The sequence below is a fragment of the Chrysemys picta genome, chromosome 3 (genome assembly GCF_011386835.1).
Source record: "Chrysemys picta bellii isolate R12L10 chromosome 3, ASM1138683v2, whole genome shotgun sequence".
Taxonomy (NCBI): domain Eukaryota; kingdom Metazoa; phylum Chordata; order Testudines; family Emydidae; genus Chrysemys; species Chrysemys picta.
In genome coordinates this window covers 139258006-139273915 of record NC_088793.1, presented here as the reverse complement: position 1 = coordinate 139273915, position 15910 = coordinate 139258006, and the positions used below count along the sequence as shown (strand labels likewise).

General features: G+C 39.9%; 1 protein-coding gene across 16 annotated transcripts in view; it reads left to right on the top strand.

The window, feature by feature from the left end:
* The window catches only part of CEP170 (centrosomal protein 170), a 198655-nt gene that overhangs the window by 26070 nt on the left and 156675 nt on the right, over positions 1–15910 (top strand). For 15 of the 16 annotated variants that reach the window (XM_065589142.1, XM_005300526.5, XM_065589131.1 and 12 more), the window contains exon 2: positions 12226–12371. The exons of the other annotated variant lie outside the window; for it this stretch is intronic. In XM_065589142.1, coding sequence (XP_065445214.1) covers positions 12267–12371 — 105 coding nt within the window. In that variant the 5' untranslated portion in view covers positions 12226–12266. The remainder of the gene's footprint in view (positions 1–12225; positions 12372–15910) is intronic. 16 annotated transcript variants of the gene reach the window in all.

The window sequence follows — 15910 nt, the reverse complement described above, 5'->3', positions numbered from 1 at the left end:
AGAGAATGGAACGACAGCTGGAAGGGTTGAGAAAGGCACTCTTGTTAGCACTGTAATAGGAATATAGGGGGAAGTATTCCCTGCCAAAAAGTTGAAAGGGGAAAGTGATACGGGGGAGTCTGATAACCTGTCCCTGAGCACTGAACAGGCTTCTCCTCATGCTACCTGTAGATTGGCCAAACTTCTCACTCTAGGCAGTCCAGGGATCCATCACTGGAAGGAGGGAAGAAGATGTGGCTCTGTGTCCTGTTCTTTCCTGTGCCCTCTATTCATTCTTGGATGAGTGAATCTCCCTGGTCTGAGAGAGCTCCCAGGGAGTCAGTTGCTCCTCTTTCTCCTTCCGTCTTTTCGTAGGGCTGCTGCAACTTTTGCTATCCTACCTGGCCTTGTTCCTGGAGATGATCTACAGGTCTACTGCAGGGTTCCACTGGCAAAAAGAAGGGCCTCAGCTGGGGACCCCAAAATTATATAAGAAAATAACTGGCTATTTACTTGTCCTGATTCTCACTTCTATGAAAAATTACCTCAGTGAGTAAAACTGCATTTCAACATTTCTTTGTTTTCTAGGGGTAAGGAGAAAAGCTGCTTTTTGTTAATACTGGATTTTTTGGATCCTACAAATAAACTGTTTTTTTCAGCAGTTTCCAGTCCTTAACAGACTAAAAACACAGGCTCTGCCCTATACTCAAAGGAAGAAAAGTTGACATTTTGCCTTTTTCTTTTGTGGGTCTGGATCGTAAGTAAAAAGAGTTCTGATTCTGTGTGGTTTCCTTCTTAAATTCAAAATAACCATATTATGTTTTTGAATGAGATAGATGGATAGAAAAACATTGTGCAGGTAAGAAAGAAGTATGTTTTGGTAGAACTAAAAGGAAGGACTAGTCATGCTTGATCTCCTTTGTGGAGCCCTGGCTAAATCTGGAGAGTTTTCAACCTCACTGAGCTGTGAGATTGCAGCAGGGCACATGTTCTCAGAAGTAGCCTATTAAACCAAAGAGTTTGTTCCATTTATTCTTTGGATTCCTGACACTTTTGTGTAGTTAGGGGCCGGTAATGCTTCTCAGAGTTCCCAGGGTTGAGAAGCACCTTGCTATCATGCCCTTAGCATGAGGAAGCCTTGTCTGTGCCTGCTGTGCATCAGCTCCTCAACCTCACTGGCAAAACAAGCACTCTGTTCTAGGCTTCTCAGGACCCACTGTCACTCTGCAGGTTAGCAATAGGCACATCTGAGGATTCCAAGCATCTCCCTGGAGTGTCCAGTCCCTGGTCTGCTGGACATTCACAGTATTCACAGATGTACTACTGTCAAAGCAACAGTACACCCCAGTTTATCAATTCCATCTCAGATCACCGCTCAGCTTAACACACAGAACTTAGATTTGTTTGTAGTGAAATCAGGTATTAATTTGTTTAATAAAGCATAGAGATTCAAGTAGTGCCAGGCAGAAGTATTGGAAATAAATGGGTTACATATAAAATAAAATCATAATATGCATTTTAGAGCCTAGATTTAATTAATGAGGTATTCTCCTGTCTACTTGATTATTGTTCACTCAAAATCCATGTGTGTCTTTGCACTCCAAGAAATCACTCAGTTAGCTGTGATTACAGGTTAAAAGGGGAGTTTGTTTTGTCATGCAAATTAGTGAACACTCAACTGACAGGAGCATTCAGCCAAATAGACTTCAACTAGTATTGCAGTGGCATGCAAATTCCTGAACAGGAAGATGCTCTCATAAAAATATATGATGCAATAATTTTTCTCTCAGTTACACCAAAGTAAACTCCATTAAAGTTTCTGGAATTACATTAGATTTACACTGGCTTAATAGAGTAGAATTAGATCCACAGGTGCAAGGGGGTACAAGGGAAAGACTGACTGACAACAGCCCTGAAAGTGAGGGAAAAAAGTTAAGTATGCATTATTCACTTCTCAATTAAACCATGTTGTTCCAGTTTAGAATGTAAGTAAACTTAGGGTATCCATCCCTGTCACAGCCAAGAGCTGGGGAAATCTGAATAGTCTTTGGTTTATCTCAGCCCCTGTGACCCCGGGACCCCTTGGTGCCAACTGGCAGAAGGCACAGGGTGTGCATAGAGTTTTATCGGGATCCCCTGCATCAGATAGCTGCATAATAGTTCATCAAGGGTGGCATGTGAGGTCTCTACCGAGAGCCAGTAGCCTACTGGTTGTCATAATCATTGTGAAATCTTAGTTTGGATAGTATTTAAGGAGTTATGTATGGAAAGGTCTTAGAGTTAAGGCAGGTCACCAGATGTTGACATATTTAAGAGATTTTCCTTTCAGGCAGAAGGTAACTGACACCTATCTTCCTGTCTGGCCATTTGTGCATTGGGTATTGCATGTCTCACGCTGTATGGCTATTTGCATACTGAGTCAGGTGCAAATGAGAAATTGTAAAATCTGCAAGACACAAAATCTACAGGATAAAACAAACAGCAGGAGTTGTCCTGTTTATGAATAAAGACAAATAATTGGTCTGGTATAAAACTTCTAATTACTTTTTCCATCTGGGTAACTTTTTCTTTTGTGCTATGCTACAAAGGAGTTTTGCTTTTTCCAAACATAACTTATTTGCTTTATAATGCAATAGACTTTACACCCCATTATTTTGGGTCCTTCATCACCCTTTATGGGCACTCTTAGGCCAGGTCTACACTATAAACTTATGTTGGTATAACTACATCACTCTTTGGTGTGAAAAATCAATACCCGGAGCAACATAGTTATACTGACCTACCCTTTGCGTAGGCAGTGCTGTATTGATGGGTGGGCTTCTCCCGTCGACATAGCTACCACCTCTCATGGAAGTGGAATATCTACGCTGATGGGAGAAGCCTTCCTGTCAGTGTAGGTAGCATCTTCATTGAAACTCTACAGTGGCACTGCTGCAGTGTTTGGGTAGATCTGCCCTCAGTTGCTTGGTGCGTAAGGGCCAAGGTGAAAGGTTCTGCATTTCCCCTCCGAGCACTGTTGTCTCAAGGTGCATTATTTTAGGGTGCATAATCATTAGCCCAAAATGTCACTTGCTTTTCTAAGGCATTTTCATCTCCTGCTAGCTCCTCAGCACTGTCAGATGAAAAACTCCTACTCTAAAACTTTTGTAGACTTTTCCTCATAGCCAGTATGTGACGTAAGATCACTCCAGTCAGTTACCATAGAACCTGAAGAATGGTTTATTGTGCCTGTCCAAATGTAGATGCATGTTCTGTTCCATCTACAAACATGGATGCACGTTTTGTGAACTGTTTATATCAAGACTGAGTGCTCCCAAACTAGGTAGGGAACTGGAAGCCCAAATAAATGTTTGGTTTTCTGACTCTGTGTGTTTTAAAGAGTGAATACGAGATAACGGGTGCTCCTGAATCATCTGAGTGAGGTTGTAGTCTCAAATTATGTCTCTCATTGTGAAATAACCTGAAAGACTTAAAAGGGAGCATTGCAAATTCCACAAGGAGTGTGAAGGTATACCAAGTGATGCCTCTTAGATGACTTATGGCTCTGTGAGAGGCTATTAGTGAGTCTCCTTGTAAGACATAGGCTTAGGTAAGGAAAAGTAATCTGTTTTCGTTGATTTTTGAAGTTATATATAAATGTTCCTGTTATATGTAGAATACATTTTACCTTTTGTAATATGCATATGGTAAAATTTGTTTAAAAATCTGTGTATGTACGTAACCAATGTTTTTGTTCGACTTAAATATAAGCTAGTTTTATAACTATTTCCTATTTCCTGTCTGTTGAAAACAGTGATCAAATGATCTAATGGGACTGTAACGTCATAGAGGCATCAGAAAGAAAACCCTTAAGTATTTCATTCAAACAAAATAGAATATTTTTAGCAGCAATGTAGTAAATTGAAATTTCCCTCCAACTGAAACATTAACATTCTCTTGTTATGGCTAAGAGGGATCAAAGGTACTTTGGTTTCAAGAAAGCACATACAGGATACTTCCAAAACAGCAACACTGTAAAATACATTTTAAATTTAAAACACTGGAAACATTATCATAATTAACTTTTCTGCTGCAGCTTTAAAAACAAATTATCTGGGGGAAGAAGGGAGGTGGCCAGAAAAAGAAAATTCATGAATTGTTGTTTTTTTAACATCAGAAATGGTCAGGAGTGTTCTATCTAATAGAGATATTAATCCATCTCTCTCTCTCTTTTCTTGGTGCACCTAGTCTACTTCATTTTCTCTTCAGGAACAATTTTTCCCATTCAAATGTTTACAGTATAGTACACACACAAAAACTATGTTAAAAAAATGTTAAATTTGAAAAGTCAAGGACTCCAAAGTTAGGAAATTAATTAATTTAGGTTGCGTGTACATTTTTAATTCCACTCCCCTCCCCACAGTGCATATGCATTGTGACAGTCTTTAATTACATGATCACATACTATTTTTTCCACAGGACCCCTTCCTTATTCAGTGCACAGGATGAACCTGCTCTAGGTATAAATCAGGGCTGTGGAGGCTGTCTGTAGGACACCTGCCTCATTTGTTGCAGAAGCTGAAAAACATGGAGTGAATGAGGCAGAAAACTGCAGGAACAGAAAGGCCAGTGTAATGTTTAGGTCAGTTGAATGCTGCCCTGGAGAATTGGATTCTGTCTCTGCCTCTGTCATAGAGTTCCTGATTAAATATCACTTGGATGTTGATAAACCCTCAAAATTGAGTTGTAAGAGTTGGAATGTGATCCCGATGGCGATACTGGGATTCTTCAAGTACGAGCTTGCGGAATTTGATGTGCTAGGAGGATCATTAGCTTCCCTGGACTGTGCCGGATACTGACACGTGGCACTACAAGAACGCTGATCCATTGCCACACATTCCACCTCCACCATGTCAATGCTAAGAGGGAATTAAACATCATAATAAATGGTTGGAGGCTGAAGTATACCCAATTTACTTAGGCATGACCCTTGACCAAACATACAAAAGCCACCTGAGCAAGATAGTAGCCAAGGTCAAGACATGCAACAACCTTCTTAGCAAACTGTCAGGTTCTTTTTGGGGAGCGGATGCTCCAAACTTACCATCTCTTATTCAGTAGCAGAGTACTGTGCACCAATATGGAGTTGCTCGGCACACACCAAACTTTTTGACATGCAACTCAACTAAACAATGTGCATCATCATAGGAACTCTTCAACCAACGCATCTTTCATGGCTTCCATTTCTGAGCCACGTTGCTCCCCTTAAATCAGGAGGGAGATTGCAGCTAGCAAACTGCTTGAGAAGGTGCATGCCAACCCAAGCTTGCCCTTGTTCAACAATCTGTTTAGTCCACCAGCTACACATCTTTCATTATGACACCACAGTGGTGAAGGCTGCCATGATAGGACATGACACTTGAGTCCCTGTGGCGGGAAGACTGGTGCTTAACATCAACCATCAATCAGTTCCTTGTCACAGACCCTACTGCATGCCTGCCCGGCTTCAACCTGCCATGTCATCAGTGGACCCTTTTTAACTGATTCTATACTGGGCAAGGCCACTGTGCAGCCAACCAGCACCATTGGGGTCTTTGAGACAATCCAAGCTGCAGTGCAGATAAAACAGTGATACATCTTGTCAAGGAGTGCCCACTAACCAAATTCAGCGGTGGGCTCCAAGAGCTCCACTTGGCCACGAAGAACACTATTGCTTGGCTCAGCGAGTATGCAAACACTAAATAAATAGAATTCCTGTGTGATGCTGAGCAAGTCCCTTAAACCAGGTAGCAATGAATGGTATGTTTCTCATTTTCTAGGTGCCTGATTTGAGATCATAGAGTCTGATTTGCAGAAGTGCTGAGTGCTTGAGACTAAGCTGGGTGAATAATGGATTTTAGTTTTGCTGGCAATTCCGAAAAATAAAAAAAGTTTCATTTCAGGTCAAACAAAAACAATTTTTTTTTCAAAACTTTCAGTAAATAAAAGTCAGAAATATTTTGAGTTGGGTCAAAGAAAATGTTTAGTTCAGCCTGACTTGAAAATTCTCATTTTGATTTTGGGCATTTTAAAAAAAGCAACAGGTGACTAGTTTCCAAAAATGGGAAGGGGAGGAGGTGAAGGTAGTGCCATCCTTATGACTTGTAGTTAAGTGGTTAGGGCACACACTTGGGATGTGGAAGACATAGGTTGTTTTCCCCCTTTGATGTGGAGAAGGGATTTGAACTTACATTGAAGGAGAGTGCTCTAACCACTGAACTACAAGATATTCTTAGGTGGGTCTTTCTCAGTCTCTCCTATGAAAGCTGTTCCTCTTTTTATATGTAAGTTATCATTGGAGAAGGGCATGAATTTCCTACATCCTAGGTGAAGGTAAATTCATTAATATTTGTAAAGCACTCAGACACTGTAGTTATGAGCTCCATAAAAAAGTCTATAAGGAAGTTAATAATTCTGTATCCAGAGTAGGGTTTGAGTACTGGCCAGTAACTGAAGCATGGAGCTACACATTGAATGAGGAGAAAACAAAATATTGAAAAGATGCACATTCATTGAGCGTTTTTTGTTATTAAATGAGCCAGAATTCTTGTGGAAAAATATTGTGTGATCATGTAATTAAAGTCTGTATCCTGATACATTCACACCAGGGGACTGAATTACAATTGCACAGGCAAACCATATTCTGGCAATTCCTGACTTTTGAGTGCTTGACTTTGCAAACTTAATATGCAAAAACTTAGCAATCTTTTAACTAAGCTTTGTGTGTATAATGTCCTAAATTTTTCTAAAGAAAAACGAACCGGGGAGGTGGGGAGGGAGGGGGAATCCATCATGTTGAGTCACATTGACATCCATGTGGCTCATCAGCAGGGTTAGAACCTTTATATGCCCAGCACAGATTTCTGCTTCTTGAGCTAACTGAGAAACTGATAGCAGTAGTAGATTGTTATCCTTTGTGTGGACCAGGCAATACAGGGAGAGGAGACATGCTTTTCCAGTGGTTGTCACGGACGTTTGCTGACAGCAAAGGAATATTGAGACTCAGGAATTGGGTTCAAATCCAGGTTCTGAGGGGAGTGTGTTCTAGTGGTGAGATCCACCTGATCCTTTCTTCCTCTGTTACTTCCACTCTGTCCCCATCCCAGCTCCGTTTTTTTCCTTGCCCCCAGCTCCTTGTCCCAATCTCCACTCCCCCAAGTTCCTTGATTTCAGTTTCCAACCATCCTTCTCGAGAGATTCTCATTTCCAGCCTGGTTCTTGTTCCCTCTGCATTCGAGTCAGGCAACTTCCTCCTTCAAGCTGCCTGAATTGCAGCGGTGTGGGCACTTTGTTCACAGGAGTGACAGTTTCCCTGTTCTCAGTTCCTGTGCTTGGCGCCATAGCATCTCACAGCAACCAGGAGCAGCAATTGCAGGAATAGCCTTGATCAACCAGAGCAGCCCTAAATTTGAGCATGATCAGTGCAAAGAATCGGTGAAGAATTTATCTGTCAAACAAGTATCTACTGCGAATGTGCAGGCTGAGATTTTTCAAAAGCTTATAACTTGACCAAGTTTAGACAGTTTTTCACACGAATAGGAAAAGGCAAATCCCTAACACTATGATCCCCTGACAAATTTTAGTTCCCTGCTCCAAAGCATGGTGGTGCTAGAGCTCACTATAACAGTTGTGAGATTTTTTTTTTTTAAGATGAGCAATACAATGTGTTTTTTCCCTAATCTCACTTTCAGAAATGGCAGAACAGCTTTTGCTGAAATTTAATAAATAAATAAATAAATAAATAAAATGAGCCTTAGGCAAACATATGACATGGAAAATTTCAGTTTGACAAAGTCATAAGCAACTGTAAATGGGGTCTAAAAGGAGGGAAATGTTGGATAGACAGCATTACCAGCACCACCTAAATCATATGCATTAGTGGTGGTAACTGGTTGTATATTTTCTAAGAAGTTTCTTTTAAAAAAATATTTACAAAATTGTATTACTGATATTCAGCTTATATGAGAAGGCCAGTGAAATTGTAGGCCTTGATCCTGCAAACATTTAGTCATGTGTTCTAATTTCAAGCACACGAGCAATCATGGAGTGGGACTACTTGCATGCTTAAAGCTAAACATGGTGTGTGTGTTCGCTCCCCAGAGCCCCAATCTTACATTCACTACTTATCTGATTGCATAAATCAGTTGGTTATTGCTAGCCATGGGCAACTATAAAAATGTAGGCTAATTGCTCAACTGTCTGAGATTAATACTTAATTATTAAAATTAAGGCTTTGCTTATAGTGATGTCATTTTAACATATCAAAATCATCATCTTGGCAAGGCATCTGTAGATATATCAGAATTGGGTTACACCCACCTCTTGGCTGCAGAATGCAGGGCTCCAGTTCTTAGAATTTAATTACATTATATAGATGATGTAGCTAGTTTTCCCAGCTGGTACATCATCTGTTTGACACAACTGTGAGTATAATAAATTTGTTGATACTTATAGACTGCAGAATAAGTTTCCAAAATTCATAGCTCTTGAACTACAAAACACTGTTTCCTCTCCAGACAGAGAAAACATTTCATAACTACAACAAAAGTCTGAAAACTTGGCTATGATGACATTTATTACAGTTTTATAATTACCCAGAATTAAATTTTCCTCCCAACATCAGGAAGTCTTCAACTGTGAATTGTACACCAACTTATTTAAAGTAAGCAATATAATGCAAGATCAATGGATATATTGAATTTTATGTACTATTTAAAATTTGTTTGCTGGTCTTGAAAACAATTTTGCTTTATTATAGCAAAGTGGAGTTTTCTTTAGTGTAAGATGCAAATAAAATTGAAATTCCATGTGCAGTTTGCATTCTTCATAGACTTGAAATGTTCACTTTAGTATCTGTAAGAATTTCAGTAAAATTAATTCATATCTGTATTCAATTTTGCATTATTATATAATGTAGTTGTTTTTTAGTTCCCCAGTTGGAAATTAACACAAATTTACAAAAGCAAGGAAATCCAAAGTTACAATTACCATTCTATCCTGTAGTCTGACCACAGTGGCTAGATATTGCAACTCATTATGAATGTACAGTAGGCTTACTGTGACCTCTGATAAAGAACCAGAAGAACTGTAATATCTGAAACAATGGGGTGATTTAAAGATGGAATGCCCACCCCATTTTCTTGGCCTGTGATCTTTTAAAATCATAGTCTGTGTACTACTGGCAAGGCATTTACCTAATATAATGTTGTAAAATTACAGGAACAAAACTGACTCAAAAATACTGATAGCTTTCATGATGCCTGCTGTACATAATTTAATTGTATGCAAAAAATATATATGCTTAATTTAAAATATTTGAGTATAAAATTAAAACTATATAGGGCATATCAATGCTCTAAAGTTATTAAAACATAACCTATTGCTGCTGCTTTCTAGATTTTCAATGTGTTTTGAAATGCTAGATTTGTCTGTATAGCCCCATTGATCAAAGACACTGGTTTGTTCTAAAGAATATTTTAAAATTAAAATATGCATCAGGATTGATGATTTGTCACAATTCAGCCAGTGCTGTTTGAAACAACGCTAGCATTGTTTGATGGTAATGCTGACAGGCCCTTAACTATAAATGTGCTGCCAAGCAGTGCTATGATAGCTCAGAACGATAAATATTTAAGATCTTTTTCAGCTACCTTAATTTATTCTGTTCACTGTCAATATTTATAGTTTGCTAGGTTGTTTGTGACATGGCTGTTGCTGACCTAATTGTTAATGTCTGTATTCTAAAAATCAAAATTGTTACTTTTCTTATTGGTGTTAAAATCTAGATATGCCAAATAAGGTATTTGGATTGAAACTTCTTTTTTAAATAAAACTTCATTGGGTACCAGTTTGAGCTGGATATTCAAATTAGAGCAACAAAACAAACCCCCAAATTTTATAGCAGTAAGCAGATGGAAGATTAAAAGGAGCAGAGTAAAAGCAGTAAGAAATACATTGAACTAGATAGTTTATGATTATGAATGCAGTACATTTGCAGTCGGAACAAAACAAAAATGTAAGATTTAAAAGCTAGAAAGTAAAATCAGGTTAACTTAGTTCTCTCTCAGAAAAATAAACTGTTATTTTAGTGAACCGCTAACCAAAACATAATACATGTGATTTCTACAGGTTTTTATTCATTAAATTTTCTTCTCTGTAGATGTTTGATATGTTTTGTCACACTGAAACAATTTTATTCGTATTTTCTGTTCTTTGGGTAAATTTACCCATACTATTTGCATTCACTTGGAGAACATTAGTTGGAAACATTCTCGTTTTAAAAATATCTGATATGGTAGAGCCTATGGAAAGCTAATTCTATATTCTGTGACCTGCATCTCTGAATACAAGAATACCTTGGTATAGACACTCACTGTATTAAAACATCTTTAGCTTATTTGCTAAAGAAATCTACAGCAATGGAAGCTATGTATAAATTTTAGCCAATTCCTAATTAGTTCGATTTGACTTGTATGCGTATTCAACGCATTTATGCTCTGTTGTTGGGCTGTCAGATACAGCTTTGACTTTGCTTCATTCCTATTAACATCAGAGATTACCATGCCTCAATTCAGATCAAAGTCTCTCTCTACTTCTTAAAAAGAACAGGAGTACTTGTGGCACCTTAGAGACTAACAAATTTATTTCAGCATAAGCTTTCGTGGGCTACAAAGCTTATGCTGAAATAAATTTGTTAGTCTCTAAGGTGCCACAAGTACTCCTGTTCTTTTTGCGGATACAGACTAACACGGCTGCTACTTTGAAACCTGTCTCTACTTCGTGTTGTAGTTTGCCTCCTGGATCATTGCTGGGACCGTATTATTATTCTACATTTACATGTTACTCTTCGTCTTTACATTCTACACTGCATTTTTCTTAAGTAGATGATGCCATGATCTGCTGCAAACTCCATCCATTTGTCAGGTTGAGTTTGCCACTTTGAACTGTGATACAGATATCAATTTCACATAATTTTATGAAATCTAGAACCAAACCAAAAATGCCAGTTGTTTGATTGTTGAGTTGGGGCTCTCAGGTTGGCAACTCCTCTTGAGACCCTCTCCTAATGAAAGGAATGTTGGTGCTGTATTGACATAGATCTTTGTCAGTGGATTTATTCTCAGGTTTCACAACTAGACTATCTTACTAGATATTCTATCAACTAGAATATTTCTGGAAGATTATCTGGCTGCTACATTTTTTTTTTTTAACAAGAGACTTGGAATGCTTGATAAATACTTTAATTTTTCCAAGACTCAACTACTGAAGGCTTTTTTGTGGGTGCTCCTAATTAAATCTTTGTCTATTATCCAGTAGCTGCTCACATTGGTGCCCTCCTCCCCATTAAATTGTGTATTAATTTTCAAACTCTCAAGGTATTTAAAGGCTGTATTTTTCTTCATCTGAAGAAACTTTTTATGCCCTATATCCTAGACTGTCCATTGATGTATCAAGTGACTATATAAATATTTTAGTAACCATGCTTCAGGACTATTAAAGCTTTTAATATTTTTTGTTTGATTTGTTTTTTTAATAATTATCTTTTTATAAAGTGTCTTGAGGATTCATTATAAATTAAACTTGCATTTGAAAGATGTGTTCTAGTAATGGCTGCTTTTAAATTTCTCAAATGAAGAGCAAATAACTAATACATTTTTGTTGGGACTGTTTAATTTCAGATTACTGGGAAAGGGCACAGTTAAATATTCCTACAGTTTCTTTCCATTTTTAATTCTCTTTATAATTTGTTTTTTGGGGAAATGAACTGTACTGTTTGATATTCAGACAGATGGATTCATAAAAACTACTTACATTCTCTTTCAGGGGAGAAATGAATGTATCTAATCTTGTCTTTTGTTGATGGTGCAAATGTGACATTAATGTATTAATTTCCTTTGTAATAAGCAGTTAGATGTTAAAAGCTTTCTGAAAACGTGACTCAGGCATTGCTTATTTAACTAGCTACTGATTTATTTTGAATAGGCCTTCCTATTCAATTGAATGTGTCTAGTTACATGAACCAAAGCCCTCAGATTTTATGTAAATCCAGTAGTCTGTGTCACTTCCCATGACATCTGGATTCAATCCACTGGGAAATATACATGCTCTTGAGAACTGCTTTTTTCAGATTCCTTATATATGCTGCTCACAGCACTTGCTGAGTAGGAGCTATAGCTAAAAATAACAAAATGGATTTCTCTCTCCCTCTCTCTGTCTGTCTTGCTGTAGGATGACGTAGCTTTGCCAAGGACTTAGCAGCTAAGCAGAAAATGAGCTTAACATCCTGGTTTTTGGTGAGCAGTGGAGGCACCCGCCACAGGCTGCCACGAGAGATGATTTTTGTTGGAAGAGATGACTGTGAGCTGATGTTGCAGGTAATTGCATCAGCCTTCCACGTGTAACTGTTCAAAATTTGGATTTAATACACTAGATTTATATTCCTTTTGAGAATTAAGTTTGCCAACTGTTCAGTTTTTTGGACTCTCCATTTCTAGATCTTGCCAGCAGTTTTAATTGATCTAATCTTTTGCATTCCTCATGTAGGAAAATGGTTAATATGAATGTGCTGCTGTTTGTTGTAGCTTCTGAATAGTGATTGTTAAGGCTGCGATTTAGTCACGGAGGTAACAGAAGTCACAAAATGCATGACTTCCAAAGACCTCCATGATTTCAGCCAGCGCTGCAGGCGGCAGTGGGGACCCCCGCCACCCGAGGGACTCCTGCCACTTCTTTTGGGGTGTTGAAACTGTTACCTGAATAGCTTCTTCTCCTAGTCCCTGAGCTTCCAAACATGCATGTGCTTAATTTTATTACCACAAATAGTCTTCTTAGCTGCAGAGGGATTACTCATGGTAGTAAAGTTTAAGCATATATGTGTTTTCAGAATCTGGGCCTGAAGCACTTTGTGAGTATCTTTCTTGATCTTCCTGACAGTATTTAAAAAATTAGTAAGTTAGTAAGAAAAATTTTAAAATATAAAGCAGAGATGTTACTTTTTATTTATCATGACTACTCTCTTAAACTCTCTACTGCATTTTGTCCAAAAACAATAAAAGGCAAGGCTAGCTATTACAACAGGGATGTACTTGGTTTAGACTGAATGCATTTGAGATTTGTATTTATTCAATAAAACAATAGTTTTTAATGCAGCCATTAATAGCCATATCAAAATCTCCAGTGCAAAAAGCACTTTTGAAAATCTATCTTGTATGTGTAGTCATTATGAACAAAACTACCAGTAGGTTACGTTCTGGCTTTTTCATACCTCATAAAGAACCCATTGTGTACACTAATGGCAGATATATGTGCCCTACTTTATCTTGTATAAAAGGCTGTTGTAAGAAGAGAGAGATTTTTTTTGAGAGGGGGAGGGGATGTTAGAACATTTTAAAGGGTAGGGCCCTGGGTGATTTACGAGATACGTAACAGGACAAGATTCTTGCCCAGAAGAATTTATAATCTAATGTGTTTACAGTAGAATAAATTAGTAAGGAGATATAGGCTGAAGCATGTAGTGTCTTCAGTGTGCTGATAATTGACTGCTTTGCTATTTAATTTTATACAGCTGATAGAGTAGTATATGAATGACCCAGTGTCTGAATGAAATTGGGGGTTGAATGAGGCTGATGGTCAACCAAGGTAAAAGTGAAGAAATGCTAGTCAACTTGGAGAAGCAACTGGAAATATTGTCAGAGATTATTACAGAATCCTGGATTAAGAAAGTGTGTCTACCATTTGTAACACAGGTTTGCTGTTTAATGGTGATCCTGTTCAGTGTTTTTTTAGCTACACTTAGATGCTCAGATCACAGTTTATTGACTGAGTTTAGAACATGGCTGAATGAGAGACCACCTCCTTCCCAGTACATCACTACCACATTTATGCTCAGCCAGAGGTGCTTTCACAGATTTTTCTGGTTTAGCTAGGAGGAACTGCTGAAAGGGTGCTCTCCATGAGTGTCCACCATAGGAGGGGCTCTTTCTCTAACACTTGGGAGAAAGATGGTATGAGTAAGCCTACGTTTTAGTCACGGGTATTTTTAGTAAAAGTCACGGACAGGTCACGGGCAGTAAACAAAAATTCGGAGCTCGTGACCTGTCTATAACTTTTACTAAAAATACCTGTGACTAAAACTTGGGGCGGCACTGCCCGGGCGTGTCATGGGTGCTGGTGGAGGGCAGCCCGAGTGCTGCGTGGGGGGAGATATAGGTGGCAGCACGTGGCCCGGGACCCCCGCTGGTGCTGGGGAGGAGGAGGGTTCGCCGGCAGGCTCCCTACCTGACTCCGCGCCTCCCCCCAAGCAGCAGCAGAGTTCAGGTGTGGGAGAGGGCATGGGATTGGGGCACAGGACAGGGTGAGGTGTGCTCTGGGCAGACATCCCCCCTCGCTCAGCTGCTAGGCAGAGATGTGGCCAGGCAGCTCTGCACACTGCCTCCTCCCAGAGCGCTGGTTTCGGAGCTCCCATTGGCCAGGAACGCGGACAGTGGGAGTTGCAGGAGTGCTGCCTGCAGGCAGAGGCAGTGCGCAGAGCTGCTTGGCCACACCTCTGCCTAGCAGCTGAGTGAGGGGGATGTCGCCACTTCTGGGAGAGACCCCCAGGTAAGTGCTGCCCAGAGCATGCCCCACCCCCTTGCTCCCCTCAGACACCCAAATTCTGCTGGGGGGAGGGGTGTGGTAGCCCAAGACTGCTCCAGCAGCAGCTGGTATGACTGGTGCAGGGGCTGCCTGAGCTGCCTCTGAGCCAGGCGCACTGGCTGCTGCAGAAGACACGGAAAGTCATGGAATCCATGACTTCCGTGACCTCCATGACAAACTCGCAGCCTTCGATATGAGCGCTCGCGTGTGCTCTCTCTCTCTCTCATATCATCTTTCTCCCAAATGTTAGATCACTGAAATAATGATCATTGAAGTATGATGATGATTATTATGGTGGACCATTATTGAATTGCATTATGAATTGTGTAGTACACCTCTGCCCCAATATAATGCTGTCCTCGGGAGCCAAAAAATCTTACCGCGTTATAGGTGAAACCGCATTATATCAAATTTGCTTTGATCCACTGGAGCTTGCGACCCCGCCCCCACGGAGCACTGCTTTACTGCGTTATATCTGAATTCATGTTCTATCGGGTTGCGTTATATCGGGGTAGAAGTGTATTTAAGCTTTCTGTCATTAATGTTCCAAAAAGTCATTCTTAATTTATAGGGTGAGATAATATAGTTGTTCTTATTCTTATTTTATGAGTGAATTGATACCAGTGAAAATTCAAAACAAGTTTGCTACATGAGATTGGTTTAATTTTAAATATAATTAGAGATTTATGGAATTATCTATATCTGGAAATCCATACAAAAAACATTTTCATTCCAGAATGTTGTAGTGAAGGGTTAATACAAAGCTCACTGCAGTGGAAACATTTGTAGCCCTATACCTATTTTAAAAGAACATTAACAGTTAAGACATTGAAACAGTTCCTCTCTGTCAAATGATTTTTTGTAGGGTTACCATATGTCCGTTTTTTCCCAGACATGTCTGGCTTTTTGGTAATCAAACCCCCGTCCGGAGGGAATTGCCAAAAAGCCGAACATGTCCGGGGAAAAATACCGGCTGGGCACTTCCCCTCCCGCGGCTGCTCTGCTCCTCCCCTGACTCTTTGGCTCTGTTTAAGAGCTGAGTTGCCCGAGCACTCCGTCTTCAGGCAGCCCCCATGCCTCTGGATCCCAGTCGCCGGCCGGGCACTTCCCCTCCCGGGCTCCAGCTGCTCTGCTCCGGTGGCGCAGGGTCCGGAGGCATGGGGGCTGCCCGAAGCCAGTAGCACTCGGGCAGCTTGGCTCTTAAACAGAGCCGAAGAGTCAGGGGAGGAGCAGAGCAGCTGGAGCCCGGGAGGGGAAGTGCCCGGCCGCGGCTGGGGTC